This window comes from Dipteris shenzhenensis, chromosome 22 (genome assembly GCF_047967505.1).
Source record: "Dipteris shenzhenensis isolate YYH24624 ecotype China chromosome 22, Dip_SZ_1.0, whole genome shotgun sequence".
Lineage (NCBI taxonomy): Eukaryota > Viridiplantae > Streptophyta > Polypodiopsida > Gleicheniales > Dipteridaceae > Dipteris > Dipteris shenzhenensis.
Genome location: NC_141617.1, coordinates 47,298,106 through 47,312,115, shown reverse-complemented (window position 1 = coordinate 47,312,115; position 14,010 = coordinate 47,298,106). Strand labels below are relative to the sequence as shown.

The following is a 14,010-nucleotide window of genomic DNA, read 5'->3' as shown; positions in this document are numbered from 1 at the left end:
ACAGTTAAAATTAAAGCATATGCACGTTGGGAGGGAGGATGGGAGACGTAAAATTAATCATGGAACGAGACAGTTTTCATTAAGTGAACACAGACTTATAAGTACCAACCTTCAGATCATGAGGAATATCATTTCGATGGGCAATGTCTCTTATCCGTGTCAATGGCACAGAAGCAGTAAATTCGGCTTTGAATGAAGGTAAGCATGGATGAATCTTACGTATCACAACCAGTTCCTGCACAAAGTACATAAAAAGACTCTTTTCTGAGCATGTGTGTGCATTTGAGCACCTGCATGTGTGTGTGTGTGAGAGAGAGAAAGAGAGAAACAGACACACACACACACACACACAAAGAAAGAGAGAGAGAAAGAAAGAAAGTCTTTAACGTCCACAGAAAACCAAGAGGTCTATGGGACAGCACAGAACCAACTAATACATCAGTTTCGGGAGGGCACATGGCAGCTCCCATAGAGTGCAAACGCATCTCTATTTAACAATGTATGGGGGGACATACTCGCTCAACTTTATTATATTCCTATTTGTTTTGGACCATAGAGGTTAATTAGCCTATGTTTGTCCATGGATTAATTGATTTATTTGGGTTAATTAATTTATTTTAAGCTATGTCTAAGAAGAGTGCACATTCTTTAAGAGGGTAGGATTGGAACCCACAATGTTGTCTTTCCCACATGTGAGCCCTACCACTAAGCTACAAAGTGGAAAAGCATATCTTGTTAGAATTATAGATATAATTCAGCAGTGACCAATGTAATTTAATAAGCTAGTTAGGGGCACTTTTCCCTCTTTAAGAGGTTTTTCCCCCTAACCGCAGTTAGTTCACTAACTATGGTTAGTGACTACTAAGGTTTTGTCACTAGGACAAAACCTTATCTCTCACTCATTGTGTTGTACTCTTCACACTCTTCTATTGCAACTCAACTTTCAGCTTTCAGCTCTCTAGCTCTCACTCTCCATTCTCTCACATTTGGTATCAGAGTATTAGATCCAGCTCCCTACTTCTTCCCCGTTGAGCTCCAACTACAACCCACGCTTCACTGCTGCACCTCGTTCGTACAGTCCGTACGACTGTACGAAATCCGTACCGTACCGTACTTGCGTTACAGATCTGCGTCGTACGTCGCGTCTGTACAGCTCGCCGTGGTCGTCCGTACAGCTCGCCGTCAGACTATACGGTTCACCGTACAGTTCTGTACCAGCTGTACAGCTCGCCGCCACTAGCCGTATAGCTCGCTATCATCGTCCGTACCAGCACGTACGTGATGCCTACTGTCATCCATACCTCCGTACAGTACTTCCGTACTGGTTGTGCTTCCGTACAGCAGGTAGTCCATTGATTTCATACAAGAGAAACTCGCAGGTGATCTTTGGCAGGCACATTTTCCAGACAACCATTGTTTGGCTCAGTTTGCAGAACAAGTTGTTGGTGCAGCTATAGCCACTACTCCAGATCAGAAGAGATGGGATTCACAAGATGCCTTAGCTTTGTCATGTATCTCTCTTTCAGTGAAAAGATTTATCATTCCGCATATCCGGTCGCGTAAGACCTCCAAGGAAGAGTGGGATATTTTAGAAAGCATGTATGCAGCCCGAAATGATGCAAGGGTATCCTTCTTGAAAAGAGAGTTAAGTAATACACATATGGAAGAGGGTGACTCCATGTCAGTCCACCTCACAAAGCTACAGGATCTCACAGAGCAATTGTTAAACATAAATGAAATTATTCCTGATTCAGAGATGATTACAACCACTCTGAATTCTCTTCCTGAGTCTTATCTCAGCTTTCATACCTCGCTGAACTTATTATTGAAGGGGGGGTGCAAATCCTCTCACTTTTCATGAGTTGATAGGACTTCTGCTTCAGGAAGAGCAGACCAGGAAAAACTTGGCTTCACGTGCACGTGAACAAGCCATGCTCTCAAAGTTTAAATCAAAAACAAAGGGATAGGCAAAGACATCAGTAAATCAGCCTTCCAGTGGGTCAAGACAGCCTTCATAAAAGGCTAAAAATGATGCAAGTAAGCCCAAGAAGAAGGGTTTTGTCACTACTGCAAAAAGCCAGGTCATCACATTGCAGAATGCAGGAAAAGGCTTGCAAAAGAGAAGAAAAACAGCTCCGGTATGGCTGTTTCAGATTCAGCTCCTCATGCATCTGACAGTGGGGATGCTGCAACCAACTTTGTTGGACAGGATTATGCCTTTTTATCTTGCATTTCACATTCTAGGCTGGCTATTCTAGATGCTCGGAATAGTACAGCCACTTGCAGTGATGATACATATGCATTTTTGACTTGCAGTTATGACACTTCTACGGATGCATCTGCTTTCAGTGTCAATGAAACATTGAACACTTGGTATTTTGACAGCGGTGCATCCAAGCACATCACTTCTAAGAAGTGTCTTTTTACTTCCTTGCATCCACCTCCCGTTGGTAACAAAGTCACCTGTGCCAACAACTCATCATATTCAGTACGTGGCACAGGAGATGTTGAGCTCACTGCCATTGATGGCTCAATTTTCAGACTTTCAGATGTCTTATATGTGCCAAGTATAACCAAAAATCTTCTTTCAGTGTCCACTCTTAACAGAGCTGGATTTCAAGTCATCTTTGAGGATGACAAATGTGCTGTCCGAGACAGGGAAGATGACTATGCCTTAAGGTTATCTGGTACTCTGCTGCGTGGGCTTTTTCAGCTTGATCTTTTTGAGAAAAGAGCAGCCCATGCTCTTGCAATTTCTACCCCTACAGCTGCCATGCAGAATGCAGAATTATGGCATGCCCGATCTGGCCACATGCATTACAACAGCTTGATGACACTTCAGAAGTATTCCATGGTTGATGCATTGCCACCTCTTGAGATACCTCCTCCACATGCCTGTGAAACGGTGCATTTTAGGCAAGATGCATAGATTTCCCTTCAAGAAGGATGGTTCAGTTAAAGCTGTCCGCAAATTACAGCTTATACACAGTGATGTCTGTGGTCCCATGAGGACTCCATCGTTGGGTGGTCATCTCTACTTCGTTACATTTATTGATGATTACTCCAATTTCACTTGGGTTTTTGGGCTGAAACGCAAATCAAAAGTGTTCATGGTGTTTAAACACTTTTCAGCCATGGTTGAAAATGAAATCAGACTCAAGATACAGATATTGCGCATAGATAGAGGTGGGGAATACTTGTCTGCAGAATTTGATGCTTTTCTGAAAGGCAAAGGTATTATGCATCAGCTCACAGTCAGGCTGACCCCTCAGCAAAATGGCAAAGCTGAGAGGAAAAATAGAACTCTCATGGAGATGGATAGATGTATGCTGAAAAGCAAACACATGCCTCACAAATTCTGGCTTGAGGGTTTGATGTGTGCCAATTACATTTTGAATCGGGATCCCACTAAGGCTTTAAAAACAAAAACTCCTTATGAGGTCTGGAATGATAGAAAGCCTTCAGTGGATCACTTCCGAGTCTTTGGATGCCTTGCTTATGCTCATGTGCCAGTTGAATTTAGGCACAAGTTGTCAGATAAAGCCATTAAGTGCATATTTGTTGGGTACAGTGCAGAAAGCAAGGGGTACCGTCTCTACAATCCTGCTACACGCAAGATCATAGTAAGTAGAGATGTGATATTTGCTGAAAATTCAGCTCACACTCAGGCTGAATTTCAAATGCCTTCTTCTCCAGAGGATGTCTTTGAGGGGTTGCTACCCATTGCCTTGGGTTCCCCTGCTGATTTTTCTGTTGCAAATCAGAATTTACAGCCACCTCCAGATGCTTTAGTTCCGCCACAGGATGTCTTGCCCCCTCCACAGGCAGTGGAACAGGTCGTGCAGCAAGAAATTGCAGATATACATGCAGCAAAAACAGTCCCAAATTGGCTGTTACAGACTCTCAGGGAGAGTAAAATTGATGCTCCGTTACCTGGCAAGACTCGCAGTGTAGCAAGGCACATGGAAGGTGCTAATTCAGTGGAATCAGCATATGTAGGTACTCTTCTTGATGAGGAGGAGCCTGCCACATTCGAAGAGGCAAAGGACAATGTGCATTGGATGAATGCCATGCACGATGAGTTGCAGTCCATTGCAAAAAATCAGACTTAAGATGTTGTAGACTTGCCACCAAGTAAACATGCCATTGGCACACGATGGGTTTTCAAGGTCAAACGGAAGCCAGATGGCTCCATTGACAGATATAAGGCAAGGCTGGTTGCTAAAGGCTATGCTCAGAAAAAGGACATAGATTATGGGGAGACATTCGCTCCTACATCCCGGAGGACCACCATCCAATCAGTTATTGCAATAGCTGCACATTTTGAGTGGAATGTTCATCAGTTGGACATAAAAACAGCCTTCTTAAATGGAGACTTGCTGGAAGAGGTGTATGTCAAACAACCTCCGGGCTTTGAAATTACAGCAAATGCACTTCAAGTATGCAAGCTCAACAAAGCTTTATATGGGCTGAAACAAGCCCCTCGTGCATGGTATGCCAAGATCCATGCCTTTTTGACCAGCAAGGGGCTGCACAATAGTCCTACTGAGAGCACCCTCTACATCAAGATGGATGGGGGGGAAATTTTAGTCATCCTTCTTTATGTCGATGACTTACTGCTCACAGGGTCCAATGAAGACAAAATTGCAGATTTCAAATCTGATTTGCAGACCAACTTTGACATGTCAGATTTGGGGCTGCTTCACTTTTATTTGGGGATCCAATTCTCTCACGAGAGACATGGCACTGTTATGTCTCAGTCCAAGTATGTTCAGAAACTCTTGGACAGATTTAACATGCATGATTGTAAGCCCATAGCCACTCCCATGGAGCCGGGGCTGAAACTCACAATGCATGATGCAGGAGAATTAGTTGATGCCACACTTTACAGTCAGGCTGTTGGATGCCTCATATATCTCTGCAACACTAGACCTGATATTCAGTTTGCAGTATCTCAGGTGAGCAAGTACATGCACAGCCCAAAAACTATGCATTGGCAGGCAGTTAAGCGCATCTTCCGTTATTTGCAAGGCACGAAGTCTTTTGGCTTGCTATTTCCCAAGGGGGGTGACTTGCAAATGCATGCCTACAGTGATTCAGATTAGGCTGGTGATTATGATACTAGGCAGTCCACTAGTGGCAATTGTTTCTTTTTGGGTAAATCTTGCATTTCCTGGCTGAGCAAGAAACAATCTACAGTGGCTACCTCATCATGTGAAGCTGAGTACCAGGCAGCTTTCACAGCAATAGTTGAATGTGTCTGGCTGCGACGTCTATTTGCTGTTCTTCATATGTCTTTGGAGGGTCCTTCTCCAATTCTCACTGATAGTCACAGTGCCATTGCAGTGGCAAAGAATGCAGTGTTTCATGCTCGCACGAAGCACATTGAGGTTCACTATCACTACGTCAGAGAGAAGTTGCATGCAGGAGAGATCAGTTATGATCTTTGTGTCCACACATGACAACGTTGCAGATATTTTCACCAAAGCACTACCACGTGAAAAGTTTGAGGCATTTCGCAGTGCCCTGAACTTATATCCGTTTGGTGATTGATCAGCCTTGTACATGACATTGGCACTGCAGGGGGGTGTTAGAATTATAGATATAATTCAGCAGTGACCAATGTAATTTAATTAGCTAGTTAGGGGCACTTTTCCCTCTTTAAGAGGTTTTTCCCCCTAACCGCAGTTAGTTCACTGACTATGGTTAGTGACTACTAAGGTTTTGTCACTAGGACAAAAACTTATCTCTCACTCATTGTGTTGTACTCTTCACACTCTTCTATTGCAACTCAGCTTTCAGCTTTCAGCTCTCTAGCTCTCACTCTCTTGCTCTCTCTCACTCTCCATTCTCTCACATATCTAGTGCTAGCTAAAATATTATAAATGCTCCCTCTTCCCCTTCCCCCTTTAGTAGTGCCTTCTACTTTAAAGCCCCCTTCAAATGGTCCCTATCACAGGAATGTGAATGCATGAACCGTGACTAACTTTGGCTTAGGGGGCTAGCCCAGGGGAAAGCGACACTTCCCAAAAGTCCCTAGGTGCACACACTATGCCTACTTGCTAGGGGCAAGGCAAGGTTTACAGGGGTCTTAAAGTTAGGCTCAAGGAAACCAATGTTTCATTGGTTAGTAGGGGTTAGGACTTTAATGTGAGAGGCAAACCAATGTTCCATTGGTTTGTGTGGGTTAGAGCATTAATGAGGCACGTGGCAGCCCCTCATGCACACCTACCCCCCTTTCTCTGCTTCCACCTTGGTTTTGATGGGTTTTTCAACATAGCTTATTTCTCCCCCCCCCCCCCCCCCCCCTTCCCCCTTGAGCATGGGCACGCATTTGAAGATCGTACAGAAATCTCATGCATCCCGAGGTCCTCTCTCTCTCTCTCTCTCCCTCCCTCCCTCCAAGGCTTCCGTACAGCTGTACGGAAGCATTAATTACAGATTGTACGGGCTGTTTCACGACTCCCAAGGCAAGCTGTACGGACGTTAAATTGCTGCATGCCACCCGAGATTGATTCTTGGCTGTACGGATCAGTTGGCATGCATCCCAAGGTGTGGTTATTGCTGTACAGACTGTTTTCACACAGCCCAAGGCTGTTTTGGCTGTTTGTATGGCCCATTTAGACTCCCCCAATGCTCTTTGCTAGTTGTACATTCTCCCTCTCCTGACCGTGGTCTTGTTCTCTCTCTCGTTCCAAAACATTCTCTCTCTTCCTCTCTCTCTCTCCCCTAGCTGCCCATTCCTGTTGCTCCTCTTACTTGCTGGGATTTGCAGCCTTTGGAGGTGTTTTGAAGCTGGATTGAAGTCATTTTGGAAGCTTGTTTTTGCTCCTTTGTTGTTGGAAGCCCCTCCTGGCCATTCAGGCAGTGATTGGGCACCCAGTCACAAAGGGTGTAATCAAAGGAGCAGGGTGTGGATGTTCTTTTTGTATTGTGGGTATTTGTTCAGTTTGAGATCTGTGTTGAAGTTCGGTCACCCTGAGAGGCTAGTCAGTGGGTTGCGGGATTGCCAATCCTGGTTGAGTATATTGGATGCTTTGTGGAATGCTTGGACTCCTTTATAGTTGGTCATGGACAATGGTGAATGCCTTAGCCTTGCCTTGGCACTTGGGTACTAGTGTGTGCACTAGGATGGAATGCAGGTTTTTGGCTTGGACAGTGGAATTGCTCGTGGGGTAGAGCACAAGGGTGAGTCCTTGCTATTTGTACAAATCTCATTCTTAAAGAAATAAATAAATACCAGAAGGGGGGCCAATAGTTTGGGGCTAGTGTGGTGTCTTGTACTTGGTTTCATTGAGCAGGGGCACTCTAGCCTTCGTCTAGTTATTTCTCAATTTGTTTAAAGTTAAGTGGTTGGAAATGATGCAATGTGGCTGTGAATAATAAATATGCAATGCAAGTTATGGTCTACTGCCCTTTAGGAAACTGAAGGCCGGTTACAGTCCCCAATCCCACTCCCCCTTTAGCACGTGTCTTCTTCTTTAATGTTCCCTCTTAATTGAAACTCCTCCCTCCCCCCTTTCTCCCTTAGTTTAATCATGCCCTTCCCCTCTTCATTTTCACCCCTCTTCTCATCCCAACAACTAATTAATGGGAATTTCTCATTTTTCAATGTATGGGGGGACATACTCAAAAGCATGATAACATATGCTGAAAAAAACTTGGAATTATTATTGATTGGAACTTGTACCTATTACTTTGAGTTCTACCTTAAGTTTTAAGGTCAACCTAACGCCGAAATTTCAAGCTGTATTATCGGGTTTTAGATAAAATGGCCATACTTCTTAATTAGGGTGAGTTTTTTAAGTCCTAGAGTCTAAGGATAACTACAACACATATGCTTAAATTGCTTTGGAGCTAGATAATCATACCGATTATCATCCATGTCCTCAAATGTAATTTTAGTGAATGCTAACAACGAGGCAAAATTTGCAAAATTATGTACATATATACATTTATCAATGTATGGGGGGACATACTAGATACATCTAATAAAGCATAAAATATATAATCGGCCATACATCAGTTTAAGACAGAGAGTCTTTTGGTTTTGATTTTAATTCTTTGATAATTGCCATGCCTTCACGGTATACTGCCCATTTTCCATCCTTTTTTGCAGCTCAAATTTGGCTAATTCAGCCGCTTTGTTCTTCAGTTGAGCTCGTGTGAGCTCCTCAGCTATCCATACCTTCATCCCTTTCAGCTTATGTGATTGGCAAAGAACCTTGGTTCGTAGTTTACGTGACTTGAAAGTGATGATAGCACGTCCTTTGGAGTGCTTGATATTAGTTGCTACCTCATCATCATCATGTTCATCATCCTCCTTCCATTCAATGTTAGGCATGGCTGCTTTGACTGGTGTTAAAGTTTCACTAAAAAAGTCCTCATCCTTGTACCAGTTTTCTGGAAGTCCTCCTATCCGAATCTTCAATAAGTTTTCACATCTGGCTTCATGCTCCTTAATATCTTCTTGAATGTCAATTTTACTTGCCTTTGTCTCAACTTCCACACTTACCTCCTTCTTGACTGTTTGTACTTCAGAGTGAATGAAGTCTTTAACTGTGGAGACTAGTTGAGGAGCGGGTAGGGAAGCCTTACATGCCTTCATAACTTCGTCTATGATTGCCTGCTTGCCAGGCCCTTCAAAAAACTGAAGTTTAGCTGTCACAGCTGCCAATTGCGTCTTTAAGTCACGAACCTCTTCCTATAAGTAAAAGATCTGCTCATTATGACCAATGATAGGCCAATTTAAACCTCCTTTATAGTATGTATGTGCAGGACCCCAAGCTAACTAACCCCTGAACAGGGCCAAGGGTCTCAGCCCAGTTCAGCTGCTAACTGAGAGTTAAGCAGGCGGAGAGGTTAGACAAGAGTTAAGAAGTAGGTAGGCAGAGAGGGTAGATGGCTGAGCGGTGTGGGTGAGGGTTGAGCGGAGAGGCTAGACGACTAGGCGGGTGATGGCTGAGCGGTGATGGACGGGTGGGCTGAGTGACAATGGGCGACCAGAGCAGAGGCTACGACGAATGAGCAGAGGCGAATGAGTAGAGAGGGAGAGAGAGAGAGAGAGAGAGAGAGATGTGTGTGTGTGTGTGTGTGTGTGTGAAAGAGACAGACAGACAGACAAACAGGAACTGTAAAGTCTTTGGTGATCCTATATTTTCCTTGTTTGGCTTTTTCAGGCGTTCTCTGCAGCAATCCTTCTTTGATTGCTTGCAGAGGCGCTGCATAGATCATGACGTATATCTAGCATACACTGAGATTTTCAGCTGATGTAATTTCGGCTGCCTCGTTTTGAGGTTGCTACTTTTGTAATGTCCAATAATTGCCCTTTCTTATGAGGGATGTTGCCTCTTCCGATCAGGATAAGGACAAGGAGTGATCATCAAGAAAATGCCATGGACCTGTTGACAAGCTAGAATATGTACAACCTAAACTACCAGTGCATTTGTTATAGCTTAAAGCAGTGATTATTTGGAGCAAATTAAACTATCCAAACTAATGCTAAAAGTAACTTTCCTTACAGTGTGGCCCAGAGGCACTTTCACTTGTCCAAATTTCATCGAGCTTCAACCAAATACAACCGCCCACGGGTTGAAAGTAGCCAGATGCAGCAAGGAGGTCGCAAAGGTAGGATACTACGGGTCCCCAGATCAATCACACGTCCTATATGGGGACACAACAAAGCTACTAAGACCTGACACCAGCAACACGTATTGGTGGCATCACACTGCTATATCGTGGCAAAAAAGGTAATGTCACAAATTTACCACTTGGTAATGAGCTCTTTGAAAGGGAAGGCCAACTTTTTGAAGTCAATCTTTGAGGGAAGGAGCTAAGTGTCACAAGCTTGACATCATTGCATATGTAAAGTATTGTACATGCAAAATGTGGAAGGGAGTGTTAAACAGAAAATTGGGTATGGATCCCCATACCCGATTCATGTATACAAACCAAAAATTGTTCACAATATATTTCGGAATACAGTTAGCTTTTCTCTCCTCTTACCTGATCCTCTCACAGCTTGTGTTTGTGTGTGGGGGTGTTTGTGCACCCCTCATTCACCTCCACTTTGTTCAGGTCCTTACATTCCCAAAAACAAACACGCGTGCATTAAAAGGTCCACTTTCAGTAGAAAATGTTTATACCTATACCTAGATGAGTCCAGGCTCATGCCCCCAAACTCATCCTCTAAAAACACAACATAGTGCAGTTTCAATCGCATGATAGTCACTCATAAGGTTGAAAACCATAAACTCCATCATGCATAGCAGGGACTAGCTACATCTTTGTCACCTTTCTTTGTTGCATGACCTTGAAATCCAGACTTTCAATTTTATTGAAAGAAGTTTCAAGCTCTTTCAACTTTAGCTATAGTCTAGCATTATAATGAGCTTTCCACCCTTTATCACTCTCATTTTGTAGGGGATATAACAAGTATTGAATTATATGACGTTTCACTTTTAGCTACGAGTTTGAAATGGCATAAGGTTTGAGCCATAGCTATTGCTCTCTGGCACATGTTAGACACCTACTAGCTGAACCTCTCCCTTACACACACCACCTTGTGGAAGGCAAGAAAAAGGCCATAGGATGGGGTCTAGTTGAAGATCTCCTTGTTAAGCTCTTTCACAGAGAGAAAAGAGAAAACGTAAGATTGCTCAAAAAATTGTCCATTTCAGCAATCAGTCTCCCCCTCTCTAACATGACTAAGCTGCTATCTCACTGACAAATGCCTCTATGTGAATGTCCACACCCTTCGAGCTTGGAAGAAACTCAATTCTGATAAAACAAGGACAACAGTCTAACATGCATCAGTTTCTAGATTTAATGTGGCCCACTTTTAGTACCAGATAGAGTTAGTTAGCATTGAGGTTGCAAAGAAAAATCAAGTTCAGATAACTTTGGGAGCATAATTTCACAGAAATTGACAACCCTGCAATCATGAAGACTCAAATGTTCAACTCTAACAATGCCCAAATTTGAAGTCACCTTTCTCAGCCGCTGCTGACGTATATTCAACCATTAAAAAGGCACCATAAACAAATAATGACCTGAGCAGTTAAATCCTTGTCTGAGGACATTCTCTCAAGTTCACGAAAAATCAATCGGGCTATTTCAGCATGTCTGTTGGGCCTGTGGTGTCCTCCATCTTCAAAACATTGAATTTGCCCTGTGTTTATCCACTGTTCAGGGAAAACGGAAGACACATGTTGACAACTAGAAGATGTTAAAGCATGGTATTAGATAAAGCAACAAGCATGCCATGATCTTCAGTAATAAATTCTAAGATGGAGGGTAATTCATGATCTCGTCTTGATACTTTATTGGACACAAAGTACATCAACAACACATCAGACTCTGTACCTTAAGGTAGATGGACACATTGATCAGAGTATCCAGTCGGTTCATCTTCCCCAAATCACCTGTTAGCAGGTCTCGAACCACATCCAACTGCAAAAATCAAACAGAAGCACATGAATAAGCAGACCTATGGAGTTATATCTAGTCTACTAGGCACGAGGAGTTAAGAAGGTTGCCAAAGCATGTTGAGCTAAAGACTGGAGGAATAAACAGGTATATAAGTAAATTTTTAAAATCCATCGTCAAAACACAGATCCCAACCTTTCGCCACCAATTGTTTGCTTTCTTATCGCCCTCAACGAGTTGCAAAGCTGGTCCTTCCAAGCCACTTGTGTCCCTTTTGTACAATTGCTCTCTTGCATGTTCATTAGAACGCATGAATGAAATTTGTCTTCCTTGCCATTCCTGTACAAAACTTGTGGAAACAACAATTTCCTCTTTTCTGTCTATTTCACTTTCATTTGTTACACTGTCATTGGGTGCAACTTGTTCAGTTTCTTCTGAATGTCCTGATGTCTGCATCAACCCACTATCAACCTTCTCTCCTCCTAATATGATGAAGCCCTCAGTATTATTCCAAGAAGAAACAACCTCGAAGCTGCCACCTTTTGTAATTTCAAGAACTCTATTCGAACCGTCTTCCCAGACGATGTCACCATTACCTAAAACAATGAGATATTTAAACTCAATGCGCTCTCCTCTGTTCAACTCCAAGTCCGCCACCCAACCTGACTTTGTCCAATTCATCGGTATCCTATTCTGCCATGACCCCATCGACTGTGCAGAACCCATCAAAGCATGGTGCTCTCCAAATTGCACTTGATGTTTGAGTTTGAGCCTCAGATTGACTTTCCCTGTCTCACATCGAGTGTTTAAACTCCAATGCCTACATGCCATCAGCCAAACATCATAACTAATTATAATGGCAGCAAGATATGTCAGTTGAAAACCAGAAACTTCGGTTTGTTTGACGGAGTGATGAGAAGTAACGATGTTTTATAGGTGCATCGGAATGGCAAAGAGCATTCAGCGTAGCACGTCTCCCCTTTTTACAAGTCAAGGACATTCATTTATCTACGGAAAAGTGGTAAGCAAAACAAAACAAAAACTCTCACTTCGCCTTCCCTACGAGCAGAAAATTTTAATGGGCCTATATAATGCCAGACTATCAAAATTTAAACCTGGTGCATCTCCTTCGCCTGCAATTTAAATAATTTCTCCTTCTGGGTTTTCGTCCGCTTGGGTTTGCCGTGAGCTTAAGATCTTCAATATTTAACATTGAACATGCCTTGCTAGTAAAACCTCCGTGATGAGCTCCCGCCAATGTACAAGCCACATTGGTATGGGCAGACTGCCCCACAAAATGCAATTGAGAGCATTGACTAGCCAGGGATTGAGCGATGGAGCAACCACGCAAGATGGACATCTCGGCAGCCATGCCTAGTCCCAATGCGTGCGAGACGTGCAAAATAGCTTGCTAGCCGGTGACTAAAATGGCGTTCCGCGGACAAAGCAGTAGACTTTTTGTCGGTCAATCATCATTTTGATGAACTTCCGAGAGGCCTATGTTTTTTTAGCCGGAATTGTGTTTGCGAAGGCAAAGCTTGCAGGGAAACTGGCAAAATGAGAGTTGCTGTCATTCACGCGTTGCCAGAAGAGTTCTTGTCGATAGAGCCATCCATCACAACTGGTCCTCGGTACTCCTCGTCGCAACCTGTAAAGGAAGCTGTTGGACTTTCATAAGGAGCTACGCACAGCTTCCGAGGCTCTCTTCTGGGAGGGGAGGAGAAAGCGAGCAATGGCTCGATGGAGCCTCAAAGTTTGGATGCACGGCAGCCTGGAATTTCATTTACTCATGCTCGATTGTCCCAAAAAAGGGGAGCGGAGGAAGTAGTTTCCGAGAATTTGGTCGGGAAGGGCTGTACGATCGTCCAATCGAATGATACTTAGGCCGAAAATCAAGCAAACCGAGAAGGGAAACCTTCAATTGCGTCGCTTCTGAGTTCGTTTTTCCTGGGAGCGAAATGAGATGGATTGTGCGACTGACGGAGGAATGGTGGTGGTAAAGACTGGAAGATGGCTACGGCGATGGCGATGGAGAGAGAGAGAGAGAGAGAGAGAGGGGCAACGCTTGCCACGTTCCATGTCGACATTGGCTTCCTTTCGAGGAGGCGGGAAGAAAGAGCACAACGTCCCTTTGCCTGCCCCGTGGCATGCCACGCACCCCACCTTTCATCGGATCATGGATGGTTTGAGTTAGTCGGCTTGTGATCCAAGGAGCAATTTCATTTGCTGGGATACTAGCCTCTCGGGGACCTTTGCTTGACGAGTGAGGACTCGGGTGGTTTGGGCAAGTGCGAAGGTGCCCCCAACTTGCCATAGCACATTAATTTCTTTGCGCGCACTCTTTGTAACCGGCCTTAGCTTTTGGCCTCCCCTCGAATTGCACAAGTGTTCATGCCCCCATGCCCCAACTATCCTACAGGTCTTTTGGATGGTATGAGACATCAGTAACTTAGCTTAAGTCATCCCCTCACATTGCACAATTGTTCATGTGAGTCATGTATAAATATATACATGTTTTCATCATGGTTTGGACATCCCCTCTCGAGTGCCTCCGATGCTTCCCCATGTTGTCTGAGGAAGCAA

General features: G+C 43.8%; 1 protein-coding gene across 1 annotated transcript in view; it reads right to left on the bottom strand.

The window, feature by feature from the left end:
* Positions 1 to 13,461, bottom strand: part of PWD (chloroplastidic phosphoglucan, water dikinase (ATGWD3)) — a 108,739-nt gene extending 95,278 nt beyond the window's left edge. Inside the window, exons 1-5 of the mRNA XM_087393108.1 lie at positions 12,543 to 13,461; positions 11,623 to 12,247; positions 11,365 to 11,451; positions 11,052 to 11,183; positions 110 to 235 (exon numbers count right to left, since the gene is read on the bottom strand). Of these exons, the coding sequence (XP_087249234.1) occupies positions 110 to 235; positions 11,052 to 11,183; positions 11,365 to 11,451; positions 11,623 to 12,247; positions 12,543 to 12,799 (1,227 nt within the window). The 5' untranslated portion in view covers positions 12,800 to 13,461. The remainder of the gene's footprint in view (positions 1 to 109; positions 236 to 11,051; positions 11,184 to 11,364; positions 11,452 to 11,622; positions 12,248 to 12,542) is intronic.
* Between the last annotated feature and the right edge of the window lie 549 nt (positions 13,462 to 14,010).